The following is a 25,261-nucleotide window of genomic DNA, read 5'->3' on the forward strand; positions in this document are numbered from 1 at the left end:
TTCTTGAGTGTGATCATGCTTTGAGTGTGAAAGAATATCGATTGGATTTCAGCCTGGAGTTTCAGAAGAGAAGTCAACATTTGAAGATCCCTAGAGGTTCTGGCTGCTATTATGATAGAAGAGAAATGGGTCGTTTGTCTAGGCAAGTAAGAGAGTCGAATTGTAAAGGTTTTATAATTGATTATTGCTTGTAATTGTTCTTCAAATAATAAGATTGACTTTCTTAAGTTTGGCTGCCCTGTAAGGTTTTACTTTTAAAGAGTTCTTTAAAAGGTTTTCCTTCGTAACTAATCGTTGTGTCTTACAAAATTGATTATTTATTTTAAAGTATTTTATTTATTTTATAGTCTTGATAATTGAGATCTAACATATTTGTTCAAAGAAATTAGTAGACAATTTCGTGATTTATAAAGATACGTTGGGAATTTCAAAATATATAATTAGAGGAAGAAGATGCGGACGCTGCTCACCTCACCAGGCTGTCTTGCCGACGAGGACGCCGGGTTCTCATGGAAATGTTCATCAATAATACAGAACAAAATAAATAATGAACCTTCAAACTCTTCGTATAAACCACGAACTTCGTATGGTACCAGAAAGATCAGAATCCTGATTAAGATGAAAAACCGATTAGCTAGAAACATCCATCATGTGCAGCTATATGTGATTGTGCACCAAAAGAAAATCTTTCTGATCATCAGGACGGATGAAAAAAGAATTTCCTCCGTAAACTTTTGCATGCAGTTCAAGACAATGCCATCAAGAAGCAAAGTTTTTTGTAAAAATACTTGTACCAAACTCATTACAATAGTCAGAAGAAGAAAGAAAAAACAGAAAACTCAGTCGGCGGGGTTGTCTCAGACATGTAATGAAATTAAAGCAGGCAATAACTAGTACTTCCAAATGGCAAATATATGTATCATACAAGAGTTCATTGAACCTGATTGGTTAATATATGGATTCTGTCAATCGAGGAACAAAGCAACGCAAGTGAAGCTGGAAATTGGGTTTAGAAGTGTGCAGATGCAGCCATCATGCAGGTGTACAAGTTATATAGAAGAGCTTTTGCGGTTTCCCATTGGTTAAAATCAATCCGTGTAGATTGTGTTAATCGAAAATATCTAAGAGCATTCTCATTAGATTATTCAAATACAAATGTACAATTTACATAATATGACATGATTTTATATCTGTCTATTTCATTCAATACTTATTTCCACATTTGATTATCTATTTATTAGTCAAAATAATAATAAAATATTATAAATTTAATAATTTTTTTTGTAAATTCTTTTCTATTAATTTTTTTTCCTAAATTAAGAGCTTATATGAAAATGCATTATTATTTTTTATTAAATAATATAGAGAAATAATGTAGGAGAAAGAATGAGAATGGGAGGGAAAATAGAGGGAAGAGAGAAAGTGTATAAAAATATTATTTTTTTATTCATTTGGATGTGAAATAATAACAATCAAATTTGGTTGGAGCACTCACAATGGCTAATGTATAATACAAAAAGCGTAAAATATTTAGAGAATTGTTCATAAAATAGTAACCCGCTACATGTAGCAGATGCTGTTCATCTTTTAAATAATTTTTTCATTATTTATATTTCATTTACTCTATCATGTCCTTTTAGTTTGTTAACATTTCAATAGAAATTCTTTTTATTGTTTATCATTTAAAACACTTCAATTTTATTTTTTTCTAAAAAAAAATATCTTGGAAATATTATTTATCTATTTTTTCATATTTTATTTTATTTTAAATTTTTATTTAATTTATATAATTTTATTTTATGTGTATAGGACTGAATCATATTACATTGTATATAATAATATATTGTAAATATAAAAAATATATGGATATTACAAATTTATTGGTAGAAAAGAAATGTTTAAAAAAATTAAAAATTATATATTATTTAAATGATATGAAGAAAAAAATAGATAAATTGATGTATGGTATATTGTAAAAGTGAGTATGTAAAATAGAAAAAATAGATTTTGATGATGTATTTTAAAGGATAAGATGGAGAATCTATTGAGAATGCTCTAAACTTTAATTTTACTGTAGCTAAAAGTTAAAAATTTTGAAGTTAGATAATCTAATGTAGAGTATTTTTAAGTCATATTAGCTAAATTTCTTATTGAATTTACATTTACATAATCTAATGAGAATGCTCTAAGTCGTAACGCATATATGGTCAACAAATTCTGCTATTTGGAAATGGAGACACATACAGGTAACAACATGAATATATGTTTTTAATTTATCACTATAAGCCATCTGAATTTATAATATATATGGTACATAGTTTAACGCGTATTGAAAAATCAAACCTCCTAGACGATTTGCAAACTAGCGTAGCTTATATATAAAAATAAAATAAAAAATAAAACAAACAAGCGCATAATGCGAATCGTATTATTGAAAAACTCATTGCATGCGCGCGCGCAACTTCCCGGCAAATTAAAGAGGCAAAATTAAAGAAACAAAAAAAACGCGTAAACCCTGGCCTGGACCACGCCGAATACTGCAAGCCACATGGGAAGTCAAGAAAGCAAAAGGGTCGAATTAGAGACAGACCGTGAGATCATTGGGGTTCTCATTATTCAAGGAAAATACCATATCCAGATGAGAAAATATTTACCGAAATTTTATACCGAATTATTTTTTATATTTTTTTAATTTTTCCTTTTTATTTTATGATGGAGGAAGTATTTTATGCTCAAAATACATATTCAGAATCTCATGTCAAGGTTTTCAAATGCCACATCATATCAAACCCAAGTACTAAAGAGCTTCATATCATTTCACATGTTCGAAAATCAAAATAAAAATATCTTCATTTATTCACAGCAAAACTTGTTACAATTATGAATAAGAACATTTTTATTTCATCAAAATAAAACTTTTCAAAAAAATTCATATTTGCTCTTTCTTAGTTCAGAAATAGAATGCACAAAAGCTAACTCATATATACACTAGTCATGATAAAACACACTCTCTTATCAGATTTCATGCATATGCAGAACAAATATCTAAAATCGTTTTCAGATTTTTATTAAGAAAAATAAATATGTATATTTTCAAAGTCAACCTCATTTTATTTTTATTTTTATTTTTTTGTGCAAAGCTAGTATATGAATCTTGCTTACGTAAACTTCTTAATTTCTCTGAATTTTCTCACAATAGTGTTAAGGGAATATCAATCGTCACCTGTAGAAAAATCATATAACTTGAATAAATTTCTAATTGAACAGTTACCACGTAATTGTATCTGAAATATCTATTTTAGTCTCTCAAAGAAACCTAAAATTCTCTTAACCCTAAAATACCATCATTTTCTAAATTTATCATTAACCACATAATTGAATCCCATACTAAAGAACATAATCGATCGAATAAATCTTCTGCTTAACACGAAATTAAATAAATACTTATATTCTAAAATATTCAAATATAACTTTATCAAATATGGCAAAATAACTTAAATTATTTTTGAAAATTAACTTAATCATATTTAAGGCTTATATCACTATAAACTATTGTTAAAACGAAAATTTAATACAATAAAATAAAATAAAGTCGGTTAAGAATCAACATAGTTTTTTTTTTCTTTTTTTTTACAACAAAACCAATTTAAACAAAAACGCTCATACGAAGTCAGCCTATTTAAAATACTCTTAACAATTTCTGAAAAAAATAACAGCCAGTCTACACTTACGATTTGTAATATCAAATTCAAATAATATAAACAGCAGAAATTCATTTAGTAAGATAAACTTAAATTCGTTGTAAAGCATTTAGAATAAACTTAAAATCTTATCATTTATTAATGCAAATAGCTGTAAAATATTTAATAGTGAATGCGTGAAAGTAAATTCTTGTACTTCAAACAAAGACCACTTAAAACAAGTTTAATATAAAAATCAATACATAAGGACATTTTGAAACATCAAACATGAACTGTAAGGCTGGGTACAAGAAGTAACGTACGTGAAATGAATAAAAGAAAGAACCAACCAAAATAAAACTGTGCAACACAGAGGCATACTCACCGACAGAGGAGGCCAGGGGACGACGGAAATGGTGGTTGGCCCGTGCAGAAAAGGTGATGGTAGGGGTTGGCCGGGGTCGACGATGGAGCACAGTGGCGGCAACAAGCTTGTGGAGGATTTGAGCAAGAACTAATTGCTCTGTTTTTGAGAAACAAAACGGGGCTGACTTCAACGTGGTTCCCGGTGGTTGGCGTCACGAGTGTGGTGCAGGTACGGTGGTTCGCATTGCGGCTGAGGCGACTGAGCAGAGATTGACGTCCTAGTTGGTTGTGGTTGGTCTGCGTCCCTGGTGTTGCGGCGTGGAGGTAAGGCTGGTTTTGCAAAGAGGGTGGCTTACGAGTTACCATGTAAGGAACAAATATAAACTGAAAAGCCATTGAGAAAGAAGGAAGGAGAGACGTGCACCATCAGAAAACTGTGGAAAACGACGTACGGGGCGAAAGCGTGTAGGGCAAAGTACATAGGCGATGCGCGTGAATTATTTACAAGAGTTTTTCTAGTAAGCCATTCTGCAAACCCACTTACCTTTTTTTTTCTTTTTCTAAGCAAGCATAACATTGAAAATAAAAGATGATACAAGTTAGAAAGGATGGGGTTCTCCAAGAAATTTTCCAAAGCAAACAACCACAATACAAATGAGGTAGAAAAAAAGAAAAAAAAAAAGGTTTTAAGACTAATTTCTTAGTCTATATCTAAACCCTACAAAGAGGGTATCGTCTTAAAAGACGTTTTGAAGGTAAGCCACTGCCAAAAGCGGTGCAAGCGAAAGCACTGTAGTTGAAAGTCTTGAAGTATTTGTTGGTAAGGTCATTAGTCTCTTTTACAAGATCACCAGTTAGGGAAAGAAAAACTCCTGATAGACTGGTATCGGAGGGGCAGAAAAGCAGTCGCCGAAAAGCCAAACAGCGCCTCTGGAGTGGCGCGTGAAGACCAAGTGCCGGTTGAAAAGATGAGAGGTCGAGCCAATCTGCAAGATCGGAGGGCGGGGAGTCTACTGGTATGACACGTGTAGCCGACGGAGCTGTCGGAGAGCGGCGGCGCGTGAGTGCCACGTGCGGAAACAAGCCGCTCGTGAGGGCCACGCACAGACTTTTTTGGCGCGGTTCCACGTCATTCCAGAAGATCGGCGGAAGGCGAACGTAATGGTGGGGCGCGTGTCGACTTTTCATGGCTATAAAGCTGCAGATCTGAGAAAATCTGAACCGGTAGAAAAACACTACCATATAAGCATATTCAAATATAGGTAGTTGAAAATGAACGGAAAAAGAAAACGAGATGGAGAGGAAGGTGGAGCTGGAACTCACACCTTCCTCTCCGGCAAAAACAAACAGAGAGATTTGTTTTTCTAGAGAGGAGTCAAAACTTCTCTTTCTAAAAAGAAACAAACGGAAGCTATTGCAAACCCGCTTACCTAATATGAGAAAGTTGGATTTTAACAAAAATAGTGCCAATTTGAATTGAGCTTTGTTACGTATAAATAAAGTCGCATATTAATTTGTATATTAATATTAATTCTTTCATATTCAAAATTTAAATTAGTATTATTTTCAATAAAATTTACTTTTTGACCAATCAATTAGATTAGTGTACATATTAGTACGCAGTTGTATTTGTAACTAACTTTTTCAATTTGAGTTTTAAATATAAAGAAAATAATTGGTATACATATCAGTATGCAAATTCGCTTGTAAGTAATAAAACTCAAACTATAAAGTGTTTTTGAATAACCCAAGTGGGTAACGTGCATGCAAAGGAACCTATGCTACGTGGTGTATGCTTGATCTCACGGGCTTGGGGTTTTGAGCATTGGGTAGAGCCATTTCAAATATTTGGACTCACAGTTTGGATGGTATAGGAAAAGATTATAAATGCTCTTCCCTAAATTTTGGATCACGGCTTAATTTAAAAAATAAAATAATCAAACTTGTTCTAAATAAATAAATCGACCCTTAAAAATATTATTAAACTAAATATCATATTAAAGAAAAAAAGTCATAATCGATCAAAACAGAGATTTTAGACCTGTAGTGCCTCATAAAATAGATATATATAATATATGTATGTATATATGAAAATTTAAATAGAGATTTCTGCAACCACCCTTCGTGTATGTCTCTGAACACGCGTTTTTAATTTACGATCAACTAATTCCGCTATTTGGAAGTGGAAACACATACATCTGGCAATAACATGAATATATGTTTTTAATTCAATTCATCAATATAAAGAGCAATTCTACGTAAAATCTCTAAATGAGGACTGCACGTAGCAGTGCACATTGAAAAACTCATGGAATGCGCAACTTCCCAACAAATTAAAGAGGCAAAATTAAAGAACCAACAAACCGCGTAAACCCAGAAAGCAAAAGGGTCGAATTAGAGACAGATTGTGAGATCATTGGGGTTCTCGTTTCTCAAGGAAAATACTATATCCAGATGAGAAAATATTTACCGAAATTTTATACCAAATTATTTTTTATATTTTTTTAATTTTTTCTTTTTATTTTATGATTGAGGAAGTATTTTTTAATGAGTTTATGATTCTTTTTCTTTTTTAAAAAATGTTTAAGATATTTAAAAAAACTTTGAAGAAAAAAGATAAAAGAAAAAGAAAAAAATCTGACACTAATAAATTTGATACAAAATCTGACACTTTGACATTCATTTAGCCACGCAAAGAAAATTACTAGAACTCCGATACTTAACAAAAACAAGATTAGTAATTTTTACTTTCTGTTCTAGAAAATTATGTACCAATGTCAGATTTATGAATCTTTAGGTCTAAATTTAGACTGGAAAATACATAGATGCATGTAGTAAATCTCACATTATTTGTAAAACCCCCCAAGCACAAAAGGCCCAGAGGCTAGGCTAGTATCTAGAGGCCTATACCCACCAAGCCGCTTGGCCCGATCGAGTGTCCCCAACCTATATAAACGATTCTAGGGCTTTGAGGCAGGAACAATATGCTATTCTAAGAGCATGGGAAAGCTGCCCCAACGAAAGGGAGGAAGAATGTGCCATCTCGACAGGACAAAATCCTAAGACAGAACAGAGGATCATGCCACATTAAATACTCTCACTAAAGGATTACGCCACATTAAATACATTTCTCAGAGGGCCACGCCTCATTAAATGGGTATGGCGAAAGGGATTTCAGAAGGACATCCCTCCCTTCAACCAAAGGGCATGGCTGCTTGGCCCTCGAGGCAATATATAAAAGAGAACCAACAAGTACCAAACCAGGGTTACACTCTGTGCTCAGTACACTTTCTAAATTCTCTCCTTTTCTCTACTCTCCCGCATATTTTCTAAGTGTCTTATTGACTTTAGGCATCAGAGGCTCCTTCGGCTGCCCAAGGTCCTTCTCCTACCAATCTCTTTTTTGTGTTCACAAGCGCTTAAGACTGAAGACCCATACTTCTGAGAGCCCAACCCATAGATGTATGAAAGACGATGTCAATAGTGGCATCATCTGTCGGATCCTACAAAAACTTTATCTGTCCTTCGTATGCTTACAAGAACCTGTTCTCGGATAGTTCGAGACCAAGAAGAAACAACTTCAGCAAACATGGAGGCTAGAATAGCAAAAATGGAGCAACTCATAGGAAAGATGACTACTAAGGTGGGTGTCCTCCTCGAGGAAAACAAGGCCATCAAGGATAACATCCAAGAACCAGTGCACGATGAAGAACCCAGCGCCAGTGAACATCATGGGTCTAGACACATAGACAGAGGCGACAATGAACATGAAGATAGGAAGAATATGCAGGACAAACTGCGCAACCTCAAAGGAAAGTACAAGGAGATGGCGAGAAAAATGGGCAACTCATCACCGGAGGACCAGTTGCTCCTTAGCACAGACCAACCATACAGCGCGGAAGTAATAGCGATACCTGTATTGCCAAAGTTTCAGGTGCCCCCGTGGAGATGTACGACAGGATTCGGGACCCACTCAAGCATTTCGAAACTTTCAAGGCACACATGACCTTACATGGTTTCCTTGGAGAGGTAGCTTGCAAGGCCTTCCCATTAACCTTGAGAGGACTGGTAAAGGTGTGGTTCAGTTCCTTAGCACCTACCTACATCGAAAGTTTTAGAAAGCTGGCCTACCCATTCCTCATGTATTTCATGGCTAGCGGGAGAAGAAGATGTCTTGCAGCATTACTTCTCACCATCAAGAAGAGAGAGGACGAGAGCCTGAAAGCCTACCTGTCTAGGTTCAACAAAAAGCACATGACGGTAGAGAAACAGGATGAGAAGATCACCCTAGCGGTGATCCTAGGGGGAGTATGGCCTAGGTCAGCATTCATGGCAGAGCTAGCTAAGAGAACACCCACAACCATACGGGAGTTCATGGACGAAGCAACTTCATCAATGCCGAGGACACACTTCGTGCCCTAACCAAACCAAGGAGAAAGGAACTAAAGCGGGTAAACAGAAAGGGAAAGGCCTCGGCTAAAGGCCCCGCTAGCGAAAAAGCAGAAAAGAAGCCGCGTGAGGTGAGGAAGGAGAAGCCCTCATCGAGGAATGTGGCATACCAGTAGGACTGCTCAATGTTCGCCATCCAGAGAGATGACCGCTAGCCCGATTAGGAGGATGACCAATTGACACGCCACTACTGCACCTATTACCAATCGACCACCCACAACACGGACAACTATCATTCCCCGCGAGGGAGGATGAACAAGGTAGATTGAACAACATCGAGGTATCCCCCCATAGGGGCTACAGGCAAAGGAGAGTGGAAAGTCTGCGGAGAAGAGAAGCTGAGCAAGAACCTATATGTGGTTTGTGATACTCCGTATTTCTTGTGTTTTAATTAAATAATTATTTTATTTATTATTATTATGGGTTTTCTTGTTTTACATTTAATATGATTCATGGTATTATTTTATGATTTCTAAGTGTGAAATTTATTTCCATGTGTTTTTCTTGTTATTAATTATTGTTTATTATTTAAATTACTTTTTATTTTAAATTATTTTATTGTTGGATTTACTATTTTATTTTACTTAGTTACTGTGTTTTTTTTTTTAATTTAAATTATCGTTTTAAATCATTTTTGTTGGATCAGTTTTAAGACCACGAGATGTAGGGACTAGATATAATTTCTTTCCCTTTCTCTTTTTCCCTTGTTCTTTTCTTTTCTTTTTCTTCCCTTTTCCACTTTTTCTTTTTCCTTTTCCCTTTTTCTCCCCCCATCCCACGTGACTTCTCCTCTTTTCCCTCATGTGCATCTCTTCGTCTCCAACCCCCCACCCGCCACTAGACCTCACCTCCCACCTCACCTTCATATACACCTGCCAACCTCTGCCACCCTAGCCTCCATTCCCCACGCCTCCTCTCTCTCTCTCTCTCTCTCTCTCTCTCTCTCTCTCTCTCTCTCTCTCTCTCTCTCTCTCTCTCTCTCTCTCTCTCTCTCTCTGCAGCTTATCATTTGGGTTCTTCCACCTTGAGTCGCCATCCGCTGTCACCTAGCCACCACACCACCACCAACAGCTTCCCCTTCTACTTGTGACCTCCCCTAGCCAATCTTATGCCCCATTGTGACCCCTAACTACCGCTCTCTCTCTCACTCTCCCACGACCTCTCTCCATTTTTTCTTGGTCGATCTCCTTCGTGCGCCACCACCCATGGCCTCCAGCCACCCATCAACTCCACCGACCTCTATAAACCCCTCCTTGGCCAGCTCAAGTCTTCCTTAGATCCCTTCAAATTTTTCAGTTTTGAAACCCACGACCATCACTTGAAAACACTGCTTCTCCGCTACTCCACCACTTTTGGCGTCACCTTTGATATTCCAGAGTTGCCTTTCGCCGTTGTAAGTAATTTTTCAAACGATTTTCTTGATATTTAAATATATTTTTACACCAACATGTTTTATGTAGTATGATTGGTCGTGACAGGCCTTGGGTTCGAGAAGTGTTAGAAAATTTATTGTAGTTGTTGTTAGATATTTTGGGCCCGATTGGAGGATGGGTTTCTTTGTAGAGTTGGTTTGTGGATTTGTGCACTTGGATTTGTGATTGGTGTATTTTATCTGATGTGTGATGAGCCATGACATCATATATACTGTTTGCATGCATTTTCATATTTCATGTTTGAAAATTGAGTTTTCATGTTAAGAAATGATTTTGGGTGCATATGTAACTAATGGATTGAAAGAAACGAAAGAAAGGAAAAGTGAATTGTATGGATGGTGATAAGCAGGGACGGTTGTAAGTACAGCCTGTGATTCCCACCTACAATACTAGCTATAAGGATTGTGGTAAGTAGGGATGGTGGTAAATCCCACCTGTGATTCCCACAGTGCTACCAATAGGGATGGTAGTTAGCAAGAATGATGGTAAGTCCTGCCTATGATTCCCGCTTACAGTGACTAAATGAATGGATATGTTGGGCCAAGTTCTGGAAAAAAAAAAAAAAAAAAAAAAAAAAAAAAAAAAAAAAAAAAAAAAAAAAAGCAGTTTATGATTAAATGGATACAATGAACATTTTCTGGGAAAAAGTGAATTTATGTTTGGGCCATTTTCTGGCAGATGGTATTTAATAGACGTGTTTTGGGCCAAATGGGGTTTTTGGCATGCGTTAGAAATATGGTCACTTTCGGGGAAAAGGATGGGTTTGGTCTCATGCATGTTTCATCTTGTGCATGGATATATATTGGTTGCATTAATGTGTCTTTATCTCTTGGGTTGTTTGGTAGATTACTTACAGATATTCATAATCTCACCGTGATAATCCTACCCTATGGTTCCTTTTTATGGTATCGTAGATTTTGATGCAGAGGTGAAAATTGAGCCTAAGGTATCGGCTCTATTGGAGGAGTGACTTGTGGTCGCTTTTAGATCACGGGATTTGTTTTCCTTTTTGGTTATGTATTTGGCTTTTTTCTTTATTTTGCTAGATAACTATATAACTTTTTTGAATGAATTTTTTTTTTATGATTTTGTATTTAAATTCTAGTACTTAGTTGGCTATTTTTATTTATCCGCTACGTTTTTTAATAAACACTTTTTGCATATACACAAATTTAGCACTAGCGTTTGGGGTGTGTGATTCATGTTGTCATTATTCTAGTGTCACAATTCCCGCCTTTTCCACACGTGGCAGTCGAGGTGCCACATGGTCCCCCCCAGTAGCCGCACTGAGAAATACCCCTAATCGAGAAAATCAAAACCATAGCAGGGGGTTTGCCAGCGAGGAAGTGACCTCCTCCAAGAGGAAGGCACATGCCAGGGAGGCTCGTTACCGAGAGGTACACCCGACGGCATTCAACCCTACCAAATACGAGATGAGCGAACCTACTCCCATGATCTCCTTTAGGGAAGATGATGAGGTGGGATTCCTCTACCACATGACAATGCCCTTGTAGTGACCATGCAAATTGCCAACTTCACCACGAGGAGGATTCTTATTGACAATGGCAGCTTAGTTGACATCTTGTTCTTGGAAACATTTACCCTCATGGGAACAGACACTACACAACTCCAACTAGCACTGATGCCATTAGGCCCCATTTGGTTACACAGTTCAAATGAGATGAGATGAGATGTTTTGAATAGTAATGAATGAAATATTGTTATAAATTAAATTTTTAATATTAATTTTGTATTGGGATTTGAAAAAGTTAAATTGTTTATTATATTTTGTATGGAAATTTGAAAAAGTTGTAATGATAATATGAGATGAGATTATTTAAAAGGCTTCTCCGAAGAGACGATCTAGCTTGCCGGGAAAATCACCCTATCTGTCTTGGCAGGTAACGCTCCTTGCACGCCCCCTATCATGGTCGAATTCCTGGTTGTGAAGGTCCCCTCCTCTTACAACGCTATCATTGATGAATCGACCCTCAACAAGCTCAAGGCAATCACCTATACCTATCATTTGAAGATGAAGTTCACAACTACTCAAGGAGTAGGGGAAATCTATGGAGAGCAGGTCCTGGCACGCGAGTGTTACATGCAAGAACTGAAGCTAAAACCCGACGAGTTCCCCACAATACACCCCCTAGACCATTAGGACCAATGAATAGTGCCAATATACGCCCCATAAGAAGCCGCAGCTAGCTTTTGTCAGAGACTCAATCCGCCAAGACTGGAGGAGGGGAGGAGGGTGCATATAGGAAAAGCAAGGAGCAAACCGGTCCCACCTACAATTGTGTAAATTCTATTTTCTGATGTATGAACTTTATTAATGGAAAACATTAGTTTTTTTAGGAATTCAACGAGTAAGGCCAAAATCTCTATCAGTAGTAATCTTCGCTTATGAATATCTCCTTTAACGACTAAATATTTACAGACTGATTGCCTTTCCATGGGGAACCAAAATGATGGATGGAATGCAGAAGGCCAGACCCTGGCTGCCTGACATTTACCTTCCTCGTAATAGTCAACATACTAGAGAGGGTATAGTCATAAATTGCTCAAATAGACTACATCCACATGAGGGTCAACAAGTGAGACTAACCCCTTGCTAGCCCAACCTCCCCCAAGGAGGAGAGCGGGTCCTGCCCTGAGATTTTCGGAATGAATAGCCCTGTCTAGTCACGACCAAGGGTGGGTAGAGTGCCAACCTGGCCCTCACTTAACTTCCTTGTGACACCAACGGACGAGAGCGGGTCTAGTCGCAAACTGCCCAAACAAACTACCTTCACACTAGGGTCAATAAGCGGGTCTAGCCCCCTGATGGCCCAACATCCCCCAAGGAGGAGAGTGGGTTTGCTCTCTGGACCATCCAAATGAATTACCCCATCCCCTCATAGCCAAAGTGCGAACTTACTACTCAACCATCTGACATTACCTTCCCCCCGGAGTACCAAAGGGATAGGTGTAATACATAAGGTGGGTCCAGTCCTCAGTTGCCTGACAACTTACCTTCCTTATGAGCTTCAATAAGGCAAGAGCAAGTGCAGTCACAAACTGCCCAATCCTTACCTCCCCGCGGGGCACCAAAGGGTGAGATAAACCAGAGGCTATCTCAACCCTCTTGTGGAGAAGAGCCGGTTAGGCCCTGAGGCCACCTGAATACTTACCTTGACCTCTACAAAGAGGAAAAGCAAACTTAATCAAGGGAGGCGTAGGGGTCCATCTCAGAGTAAACAGAGCCCACCTCGGGTGCATCTAGATCCGCCCGATGCTCGGTGAGGTCAACCTCAGCACCCTTAAGATCGTCTCCTTTGGGTTCAACACCCCTAACACCCTTGGCAGGATGAGGTAAGAAAGAGTGAGAAGGCGTTTGAGAGCTTGAATGAGAGTTGAGATTGTGTGAGTAGAGTGATACTCTTATAACTCATTGTGTGTGTTGTAATCTTCTTTGAAATCAAATTTCATGTAGCTCTGTAGATAGGGGTGTAAGAATAAACCGATAAACCAGAAAACCGGCCCGGAATGGACCGGACTGGTTGGTTCGGTCCGGTTTTCAACTGGATCGGTTTGAAATCGGTTCTTTCATATTAAAAACCGGTTCAAAATCTGTTTTATGTTTTCCAACACCGAACCGGACCCGTTCACATATTATATATATATATATATTATTAATTTTTAATATTACATATAATATATTTTATATATAATATATATAATTATGTATGAAATAATATATTATAATTTATAACATAACATTTTAATCTTAAACATAATATTTATTTGCTCATATGTTTTAAATACAAAATATATATATATTAAATACATTTTATTTCCTAATAAATTCTCAATATATTTCTTTTGATAAATATATTAGTAATAATAATATACTTAATATATTAAAACCAGAAAACCGGATCGGCCTGACCGGAACTATTAAAACCGGACATACCAGTTTAGAGAGATAACTAGTGCGTAATCGATTTTTGAAAATACGAAACCGGTACATACCGGTTCGGTCCTAGATTTTATCTAAAACTAGACCGGTTACACCCTTATCTGTAGACGTAGACATGTTGTCGAACACTTTAAAGACTCATGTGTGTTGTGTGTGTGTGCTTAATTCCTGTGTTTCTACATTATTGTTTCATTGTTTGTCTTGATATCATTGTGTGTGGGTATGGTTGCTCTAGTGCTTTCCACAACAATATAGGGATATGAAGTTCATATATATAATATATGTATGTACATGTGTGTGTGAGGTGCATATATGCCTATGATTTATCAAGCTGGTGATCCATTTGCAACCTAAAGTTAAAATCCTGATAAGATCTGAGACTTGCCAAATTAAGAAAACTTGAATAATTAAGCAATACAAATGATAAGACGAGGATGGAAGACCCAACTTTTATCTCAAGGTGCTCGTCTAGTTTTAATTTGGCAAGTTTTGATAAGTTTGCCTATTCATTTATTATCTTGTGTCCAGGCTCCTAAAATTGTGTTGCAGAGAATAAATGGTTGCCTCATAGTAAATTTTTTTGGGGCTCTTCACAAGGGGGTGATAAAAGATGTTGGAGAGCTTGGAACAAGATTTGCTTGCCGGTGGAGGAAGGTGGCACAGGACTAAAGACGTTGGATGATATTCAACGTTCCTTGCATGTTAAATTTGTTTGGAAATTACTTCATGAAAAACCGCTTTGGGCCAAATTTTTCCGGGCTAAGTACGTTAAAAGTAATCTTGATTGATCCTTCTAAGGGATCTCGAAGTTGGCATATGATTGGTAGATGTATTCCTTTGGTTTTAAATCAACCTTGGTGGAAAATAAGGGAGGGGAGAATTTCATTTTGGCATGATAAATGGTCGGATGATGGGTCTCTAATAAATTCTTTTCTGGTGAGTCCTTTCCCAAAGATCTTGGTTCGGGGATGTAAGCTTCAAAATGAATGGGGTTTTGGACTGATTACTCAGGTGGTTGGCGTTGATAATGTTTTATCCATAATGCAATGGCTGGGTCATCACAAACAAGGGGAGGATATTTTAGTATGAACTGAAAATGTTGATGGGAAGTTCACTACAAAGAGTGCTTGGTCTTGCTAAATGGGTATGGCATCCCTCTTTACACTCCCCCCCCAAAAAAAATAATAAATAATAAAATAATAAAAAAGTTAAAAAATAAAAACTGTTATAATTTGGAAAGCATTTAAAGGAAAGCATTTTTAAATGCTTTGAGTGTGGATGACAATGTGCGAATGTTGGGGATTCCTATTGTGTCGAGATGCAATTGTTGCTCTTCTGGGGCATATGAAGATCTAGACCATGTCTTAACAAATGGTGAGTTTGTGGAAATGCTTTGGGATAAAATGTTTGATGGTGTGGGTTTGAAATCTAAGAGAGGAAGGGGTTGGCGTGATTGAGTTAATTGTTGGTTCCACAAAGCAAAAAAATCTGCAAAGGTTGGTTCTCTTTTCGGCATAATTCCATGCATTGTTCTTTGGTGCTTATGGAATAGACATTGCAAAGCTAGAATGGAAGACATTCATCAATCAGTGCAGTTGGTGTGGGCGAGACTAAAATTTTCTATTCGGTGGTCTACTATGAAGATCAAAGATGAAGAAGTGTTGTCGAGACATGATGAAGAAATTCTGAGATTGCTTGAAGTACCGTTCCAACATAGAAGTTCGAAGATGCCGATCATTGTCCATTGGAGGCCGCCAGATGCAGGAAGAGTGAAATTAAATATTAATGTCAGTTGTAACGGAAACCCAAGTGTTATGGGTAGGGGTGTACAAATAAGCCGGTCTTCCGACCCGGCCGATTTAGCCGACCCGAACCGACCAAAAATGCCCGAACCGTTTCTATGTTCTTCGGAAGCAGGGATGGCCGTACCCGTTTTCCATTTTATCGGGCATTACCCGTTACCCGTTTCTAAGTGACTTCTCGAGTTTCTGGATAGAAGGAACTTCTTGACTTTGCTGTTTGGTCTCTTCCGGATACAAGGGACTCAGTCGACAGGGGCATGTACAGCACGCCTCTATCGTGCCGCATGAAGACGTAGTCGTGGCTGAGCGCGATCCGGCGGCGGCAGGCGACCGGTCTGAAGGACTCAACCATGTGGTGGAGCCGCTTGCGGGCGCCGGAGGAGGATCTGGCGGCTTGGGCCCAGGATAGGTCGAACCCATCGGAGAAGAACTTGCCGTGGGCGGTGGTCGACTGAAGTGGCTTGGGATTTGACTTGGGAGAGAACCGAGATGAGGGAGTCGACTGAAGCGGTGCTCGCCGTCGTCGGCGAGTGTTAGGAAGAAGATTTCATGGGCTGATTTCATCTGCAAAGCTTCCGCCTATGAGGTATGACCATCTGCAAAGTTTTTTCCGGTTAATCGGCTAATTTCCGAAACTTTTCGGTTCGGTTAATCGGTTAATCTCACCGGCTCGGAAGGCATCTTATTGGAAGGCTGTGTTTTCGGGTCGGGTCGGAACAGTGACTTTTCGGTTTGATCCGACCCGGCCTAGTTATGGGCGCTGGTGGATTGTTCCGAGACCATCAAGGTAATTTCTTGGCTGCTTTCTCAAATCATTTGGACGAATGTACGAATAATAAAGCTGAATTATTACGATTGTTGCATGGTTTGAGATTTGTAAAATCCTATGGTTTTTTGAATATTAATATTGAGATGGATACCATGTTGATTAAAATTGGTTGATGGACAAGCGATGTTCAGTTTGGTATTTGGAAGATTTCTGGGATGAAATACAAATATTGTTATGCGACATGAATGCTAAGTTTCAACATATTTATCATGAAGGAAATTCTACGACAGACTACTTTGCAAAAATAGGAGCAGAATGATTATCGGATCACTGGGTATTTTATGAGACTGGATCTCCCTCAGATGGCAAGAGGCTTTCTAAGAATGGAAAAATTGGGTCTTAGTGATGTAGCCCGGACACTTAAATAAAAAAGGAAAAAAAAAAGAAAAAAGACGAGGTTAAATGAACGTGAAATTAATATTAACAAACTTACGTGACTGGCCATGATGTACAGAAAGAGATCTAATGCAGCTTTCACCCGCACAACTCGAGAATGTTTGTTCCCAGCCCGGATGAACATGGAGATTCGGATAAGTCTTGGCACATATTAGTAGAGAACAACACCATTAAGAAGCTTCCTTTTGTGCACAGATTCTGAGCCACTGATTTCTGAAAAAATTATTGGAATTAACACCAGGAAAGATTACAACGAGAACGTGTAAGATCATGATCTACTTGCGCAGAACATTGTCTGTGTAAGGCATATATTGTAAGATCCGAGACTTAATCAAACTAAACAAAAAGATTAAACACATCTAAGTAGGGCTGTAATCGAATCGAGCCGAACCGGTATTTAGCTTATCGAGTTCGGCTTAACTTAAAATATTTAAATTCAACTCGATAAGTTAAACTCTCAACTCGAACTCGATTTCATCCCACAAACGAGCTCGAGCTCGAGTTCAAATATTTTATTTTTTTATTTTTTTGAATAAGATTTAATAATTAATAAATTAAATAAATAAAAAATAAAATATATAATATTGAATTTATACAACTAACAAGTAGAAGCTCTATTGAATTATAAAATTTTAAAAAATTTATAAATAATTAATATCAACTAGTTAATATTTATCAAAAATAACAATGTATTATATGCATATATATATTATTAATATATATACTTAATATGATAGCATATATCTATTTTATATACGGTTCACATATACTAGTATATGAAATTATTAAATTTTACTGACTAATTATTATACAAATTATAATATATACCTCTGAAGTATATTCACCATATAGACATAAGTAATTAGATTACATATTATATATTTAATTATAAAAGTTGTATGCTTATATTACTAACTAATACATATATATATGTATGCATATATAGGTATATATATGTATATATTTATCAATATATAAATGTGTTTTAATCGAGTTGAGCTAACAAGTCGACTCGAGTATAAATAAGCGTACCTTAATGAGCCTTAGTTGAATCGAGTCGAGTTTTGTCAAGTATGTATCGTTTACAAATCGAGCGAGTATCTACTTTTACGAACGTGCTTTATTTTTTTTTCTCGAGTCGAGTTCGATTCGAGTTTAACCGAATGGGCTATTGAACATACTAGTTTATTTACAACCCTACATCTAAGTTTTAGTCTAGGAGAGCACATTGAGTCATCCCTGTTAAACTTAAAAAGATAAAAAAAAATGCGAAACGCTATTTGATTAGAAGAGGAAGCCTCATGATCCTGACCTGAGGGAGGGGAAGAATGGCGAGAATATCAATGGGGAGGTAGAAAAATAGAGGGTCCACCGATACTGCCATCATACCCAACACTGCAAAAATCATCCTCCAGATTCGAAGGAACTGCCCCTCTGGATCAAGAAATGTCTTTGTTGTTTTCTTTTCTTTCGAATCAACTCCATCATTGTTGAGGGATTGCCTCTCAACATCCTCATCCCTGAACAGGAAATAACGAACAGAGATTTCATGTTAATTTCAGCCACACAAAAATCGGGTCAAATAATTAGAGAAAGAAGATGACGACGATGCTCACCTGACCCGGCTGTCTTGCCGACGCGGACGCCTGCGGAAACTCATGGAAATGCTTATCAATAATGCAGAATACAAAATTAATAATGAACCTTCAATGAGTTCAAACTCTTTGTATAAACCACGAACTTCGTCTAGTACCAAAACAGAAAGAAAAAACGCATTAGAATGGTCGGAAGAAGAAAGAAAAAACAGAAAACTCAGTCGGCATGGTTGTTTCAGACATGTAATGAAATTAAAGCAGGCAAATAACTAGTACTTCCAAATGGCAAATATATGTATCATACAAGAGTTCATTTAAACCTGATTGGCTGATAGATTCGGTCGATCGAGGAACAAAGGAAAGCGCGTAAAGCTCGAAATTGGGTTTAGAAGTTTAGAAGGGTGCAGATGCGGCGGCATTCTAGAAGAGCTTTTGTTTCTCTCCTTTGGCGGTACTTTTTTTCTCTCTCTCAATATATATACGCTAACATATATACATTAGGTTTTTGCTACACAACCTCCCAACACTCCAACACTCCATCTTTTTTTTAATTTTTATTATTTTATTTTTTATTAAATATTTAATATATAAATAATAAATAAAATAATTAAATTAATTCAAAAAAAATAAATTCAAAAAAAAAATATTAAAAAAATATTAAAAAATTAAAAAAAAATAAAATGTTGAATGTTGAAAGATTGTGTAGATTTTATATATATATATATATATATATTTGACTATTCAACTGTGATCTACATGGCCAGAGGCTCCCCTCGAAGTCTGCTTCATGTAACTTATCCGGAAATTGTGCGTCGTATTATTGGAAAATGCTAGCCATGCGGCATGCGCAACTTCCCAGAAAATTAACGCGGCGAAAATTATTCGTACTTTGACTAAACCCTCGGCCGACGGTATTGACCGAATACTGCGGGTCTGAAAAGAATGAGAGAGAAAAAACCAAAAAACCCTCAAGTCTTAAATATTGAGATTCCAATAAAGCTTATCCTATGAACTAAAATAATAATAAAACTATGTTTACTAATCAATTTTGATCCTAAACTTTATTCAAGATTTAATTCTTAATAAGAGAATTCAAAAAATATAAAAATAAAAATAATTTTTTTCTCTGTTCAGATCTATCTCTCTTTCCTTCTCATTTTGTGTTAATGACATATTTATATAATATAAGAAATTAATCCTAATGTCATCATGATTTTTATATAAAAAATCACTTAAATTTTAAGATTCATATTAGTAACCACGTACGTGTTTTATGAATTCGAATTTAAAATTTTTTATTAAAAACTAATTTATATCTCTTTAAGATTTCTTTTTAATATAATAATAATAGTATCAATTTAATATGTTAGTAAAAAATTACGATAAAAATATTAAAATATGTCTAAGCATACCCCTAATGAATTATGTACTGCGCACCCTCAAGCACCAATCCTGACATGTCAAATGAAACGGTGCGTTTCATTTCATTTTTCGAATTGCAGTTGGGCGTCGGCTGGAGGGAAGCAAATATCTTCTTGCGTCTGGAGCGGGAAATGAAAAGCCAGACGTGCCTTCTCTCCCACTCGAAATCATCACCATCGACAGCTCCTCCCCCATCTGAAATCACTAACCCCTCCCCCCATCTAAGGCAAGAAGCCCAATAGATAAAGACTTGGCAAGGAGCGAGCTTGCATCTCAAGTCAGCTTCCTGAAGGTAAATTTCTTGACTTTTTCTTTCATCAATTTCTTTCTCCCTCTACTACTAGTGATTTTCTTTTTCATTTTTTGGTTCTTCAGTTTTGATAATCTCCAATAAGTTTCTCTTATTTTGAAAATTTTGTCATGTTTCTCTGGGTCGATCATTTTCTTCTTATAGGATTTATCCTGGATTTCAATGCTATGTATTTTCCACAAGTCGGTTTCTTTTCATAGAATACATGTGTTTTGCCTTAATTGCATGTCGTCCGATTGTCCAATAAGCATAATAATCGTCTTTGTTTTTGTGTGACCTTTCCTACTGGACAATGTGGTATCATTCCTAGCAACGAAAGGAAGAATTTTTGGTTAAATTGAAGGGAAACTCAAAAAAAGCGAAAATTTGGACGGCAAAAAGTTTTCTCGTATTTCCTCTTTTGATTTATAAATTTTGCACCAACTTGTTGCCCAGATGACTAACACAAGAGGGGGGGTGAATTGAGTTGTATTAAAAAAAAATAACAATTATAAATCAAATATATAATATAAAATATAAACAAAATATGAAATAACAATAAATATAAAGAGTAAGGGTAAGAGAGAAGCAAACTCAGTATGTTAACGAGGTTCGGCCCCACTGCCTACGTCCTCGCCTCAAGCTACCCCTTGAGGATTCCCAAATTCACTATTCAACCTCCTTCAGGTGGAGATAGAAACCTATTACACCTTTGAACAACACCGCTACAAAGGATCCGTGTAGAACACCCTCTACACTTGCAATCACCTTACACGTGGTGATTCAACTATTCCCCGTGTAGAATACTTTCTACACACACAAGGGTTATACACACCCTTTTTCTGATACAAAAGCTGATAGTGGGTAGGTTATCAGAAAACACTCCTCAACGAGTGAAATAAGAACAATACAGCGCAAGCTATATCTCTCAAAATGAACAAGGATTAAGGCTCAATGTTTAGAGAAGAGAGAATGAAAGCTTTGAATGAATGTTGTATGCTCTTGGTGTTGTTAATGTGAAACTCTCAAATGATCTATTTATAGGCATATGAGACTTCATATTCAAATTTAAAAAGATTCACATGTCAAAGACAACATCATTCACTTTTTCAAAAAATTCAAATAAAAGGTTCTTCTTTTTTCAATTGTCAAAGACAACATCATTCACTTTTTCAAAGAATTCAAATAAAAGGTTCTTCTTTTTCAATTGTCAAAGACAACATCATTCACTTTTTTAAAAAAATCAAACCTAATCTTTTACTTTTGGCATATGACAAAATGAGCATACTTTCATTTTCAAAAAATTCAAACCTAATCTTTTACTTTTTGTATAAGTCTAAAAAAGCATCAATCACTTTTGAAAATATTCAAATAAAACATGCACATGTGAAAGATGACAATCAATCATCTTTAATATTTTCAAAGTTCAACCCTTTAATCAAGGCATGCACATGCAAAAGATGACAATCAATCATCTTTAATATTTTCAAAGTTCAACCCTTTAATCAAGGCATGCACATGCAAAAGATGACAATCAATCATCTTTCAAAATTTTCAAATTTAATTTTCAAAAATATTCATGCACATGTGGAAAATGTATTTTAATGTTTTATGATAAAATATTAATTTTGAGCATTAATCCTAATTTCGAATTTTGAAGAGATTTACAACATTACTCTATAATTTTAATGTGAACTTGTTCCCTTCTTGCTCATACTTGTTTCCTTGATGTGCTTGACTCCATTGTGTAGACAACTTGAGCTTGAGACTTCTTTATTCTTTGAATTCATTTGTTATCATCAAAATCCATGTGTAAATATATAATTACACAAAACTTGAAATCTTGGGTTCAACACAACTGTTGGTTTGTAGAAAGAGGGAAATAAGAAGACATTGGCACAGGTAGATCCATTTGGATACCGAATTTTGGATGAGAGCTCCGTTTGTCGACGCTCCAGTCTTACATTTGTTGATTGGATTTAACCTTACAAGACAAGGAGCTGATTCATACAAAAAATGGAATCGTCATATTCATAAATAGAAAAGAGAGATAATAAAAGAAAAGAAAGTCTTTTCTATTCATTTTATTTGTACCTTTGATATATTTTTATGTTTTCAAAAAAGGATATTTGTTTTTTGAAATGAGAATTTTGGAGGCATGGATGACCACTCTTTTATCCATATGATATATTACATGCTGAAATTATCAAAATATCAGTTGTATCACTATGTATGGACTCTGACAGATGCTTATCTTGTACTCCTTAATATAGTTTTAATATAGTTTTAAGTAGCTACAACCTCGTTTGCATACCCCTTGCGCACATTTTTCTTTGTGCCAAAACTTTACATCTCTTTCCACTTCCCCACATGTAGTGGACTGAAAATTTTTACTTATATTTTTGCTCATCTTCCTTTGTGAATTTTAACTGTTATGTTCTTTTCTTGCTCTACCAATGACATCAAAATATGTTTTTACACTAAGTATTCTTCCCTTTTTGTTAATTTTGGTTATAGACTAGGCTCGTGGCCGCATCTAAGTTGTGCATCTTCTCAATTTAGTTTTTCCCACATGATTTATGTACTTGTTTTTTTTTTTTTTTTTCTTTTTTTTTGAGAAAAAAAATCACGGATCACAGTATACAGTACTTGTGTTTGGGACATTGGTTTTCAGTTAAGACATTGTCTCTATATATGTAGATCAAGTATAAGATAAGGTAACTAAATCATATCTGTTTATGTATTATATATGCCTATATTCTGCATGTATTAATGCATGTTTTCATTTCTTCATTTTTTCCATAATGTGATTTGGATTATTTATACGAAATTCATCAACAATATGTATAAAGGCTTTTTTACTGGTTTTAAACTTTTAGTTTCTTTTCTTTTCTTTTTAATTGGGAGTGTAATTAGCTTTCTTCGATTTAACATACATGTAAAGGACTTGCGGGGATGAGGATCTGCCGCCGCCTTCTTTTGAACATCTCATGGCAACTATGGATGAACGCCACGAAAGCTCAAGACTGGTATTCAAAGCAAAAGGATTATGACGATAAAAGAGATCCATATGCAGTTTTCAATGTGTTAGATACAATGCTAAAGGATAGTTTTGAACGTTTGAAAACGATGAGGTTAGCTTTTGATAATTGTACTCTTTGAAACTGAAGGGGAAAAATTGAAGGCCCTATCAGTTTCTTTCAGCTTTCTCGAAAAAGAGTTTTAGATGAGTCTAGGACTGTTGCTAACTTTCGTGTTAATTTTACACAGTCCAACAATTTCAACAGAAAACCATGGAGTTTGAAATTTGTTACAATAAAATCTGATAGACTTGTACTGAATCTGTTTTAGTTTGGGTGGCCGTTTGTGTCCCGATTTGTGTAATTCATCTTGTTTTTTTTTTTTTTTAATGCATTTTTTTCCTGCATTTTTTTAATTGCTTGTAGTAGTTGGGAGTACTGTTGATTATGGTTGTTGAATCTTTTTTGGGTCAGATGGATCTTAAAAATGGTTACCATATATGTTGTGGAGGACTGCTTGTCAGATGTAGCAAAATAGCTCTGTGCAATAAGTGCCTTTGATAATTTATGTTTGAAGCGTCTGAATATTCTTATTATTGTTGTTATATGGCACCCTGAGATTATAACATGTTTTCGTTTCTCACCTTAAACTATGCAGGCAGAGCATATCATTGCCAGATGTAGGCTTTCAAGAATGCACTTTGGAAGTTAATTATGCTAAACATGTACATGTAATTCGGGATTTATGTTTAGTGGGTAAAGAGGGAGCAGCTCGATCTATGGGTTCGAAGAAAAATGATAAATAAATGTGTTGTTCCTGATGTATTTACACACAACTATCTTGTAAATGGACTGTGTAAGACCAGTGACCTGGAGAGGGCTGATGGGCTTATTAGGGAGATGGTAGAAATGGGTCCCTCTCCCAACCTTGCGACATACTACACTTGCATCAAGGGTTATTGTCTTAGTGATAACGTGGATAAAGTTCTCTATATTTTCTCTGTTATGGCTAATAGTGATATTAGGCCAAACAGAGTTACTTGTAACATACTCGTACATGCATTGTGCAAGAAATGTCTTTTGGAGGAAGCATGGAAGCTTCTTGGGGAGATATTAGAGGAAGAAAAGGACAAGGAATCACCAGATTTGATTACCTCGACTATACTTATGGATTCTCATTTCAAGAATGGAGAGATGGTTCGGGCTCTTAGTCTTTGGGATGAGATGGTCCCAAAAAACATCCAAATAGACGTTGTTGCATATAATGTACTTATCCATGGATTTAATAGTGCCTGAGCCTCACGTATAGAACGTCATAATTGATTGTTATGGAAGACTGGGAGATCTTGGCAATGCATTCTTTATCAGAGATCAGATGTTGGCTTTTGGTGTTCTACCAAATGTATTTACTTTTAATGCACTGCTTCATGCTCATGTAAAAGGAGGGAACCTTGCTAATGCGTATTCACTTAAAAACTTCTTTGTGGTCTTTATCCTGATGTTGTTACTCATAATATGTTGATAGGAGCTGCTTGTAACTTGGGCCACATGCATTTAGCAATTCAATTACATGATGAAATGCTGAGATGGGGATATGAACCTGATATCCCCGTCTACACTCGTTTTTCCATTTTTACCTTTTGATCTGTTCAATAGAAAATGCTGTTCTTGCCCTAACATCAAACCTTTCAATGCTATATGCGGAAAGACACATTAATTACTAGGAGTTGTCCAACTTTCTTTACACAATTATGAAGGCTTGAAGCTATACCTGTGTCCTAAATGCTATGCAACTTTGATCACTGATATTTCCTTTGCTTTTTTTCTTACGACTAAAATTGGAGTAATCATAACTCAGGTACAAAGTCATGTAAAATTATTCATATAAATGTTTTCCCGACACATTTCACTTTGAAATCCGTAAGTATAAGTTATTTTCTTCTCTTCCTTTGTCAAGTAACAGATGTCAATTAATTCTCATGACAATTATATGCATGAATATCCATGGATCTAAGCGTT

The 25,261-nt window shown here is 36.1% G+C and overlaps 1 protein-coding gene and 1 pseudogene across 3 annotated transcripts in view; one reads left to right on the forward strand and one right to left on the reverse strand.

Moving 5' to 3' along the window:
- LOC122295471 (cyclic nucleotide-gated ion channel 1-like) overlaps positions 1-19,014 on the reverse strand; it is a 38,047-nt gene extending 19,033 nt beyond the window's left edge. The window contains exons 1-6 of one of the 3 annotated variants that reach the window (XR_006238087.1): positions 18,832-18,996; positions 18,533-18,662; positions 18,229-18,436; positions 16,954-17,129; positions 4,066-4,430; positions 2,563-3,223 (exon numbers count right to left, since the gene is read on the reverse strand). Coding sequence is in view for 1 of the 3 variants with exons in the window: in XM_043104507.1 (XP_042960441.1) it covers positions 471-523 (53 nt within the window). In the remaining 2 variants the exon portion in view is untranslated. Of the gene's footprint in view, positions 1-470; positions 610-2,562; positions 3,224-4,065; positions 4,431-13,726; positions 16,288-16,953; positions 17,130-18,228; positions 18,437-18,532; positions 18,663-18,831 lie in introns of those variants that run through there. The other 2 variants (XM_043104507.1, XR_006238088.1) reach the window with 2 other exon arrangements.
- Positions 19,015-23,225: 4,211 nt separating this feature from the next.
- On the forward strand, positions 23,226-24,886 carry LOC122296721 (annotated as a pseudogene).
- The last annotated feature ends 375 nt before the right edge of the window (positions 24,887-25,261 follow it).

Source organism: Carya illinoinensis, chromosome 15 (assembly GCF_018687715.1).
Source record: "Carya illinoinensis cultivar Pawnee chromosome 15, C.illinoinensisPawnee_v1, whole genome shotgun sequence".
NCBI classification, from domain to species: Eukaryota; Viridiplantae; Streptophyta; class Magnoliopsida; order Fagales; family Juglandaceae; genus Carya; species Carya illinoinensis.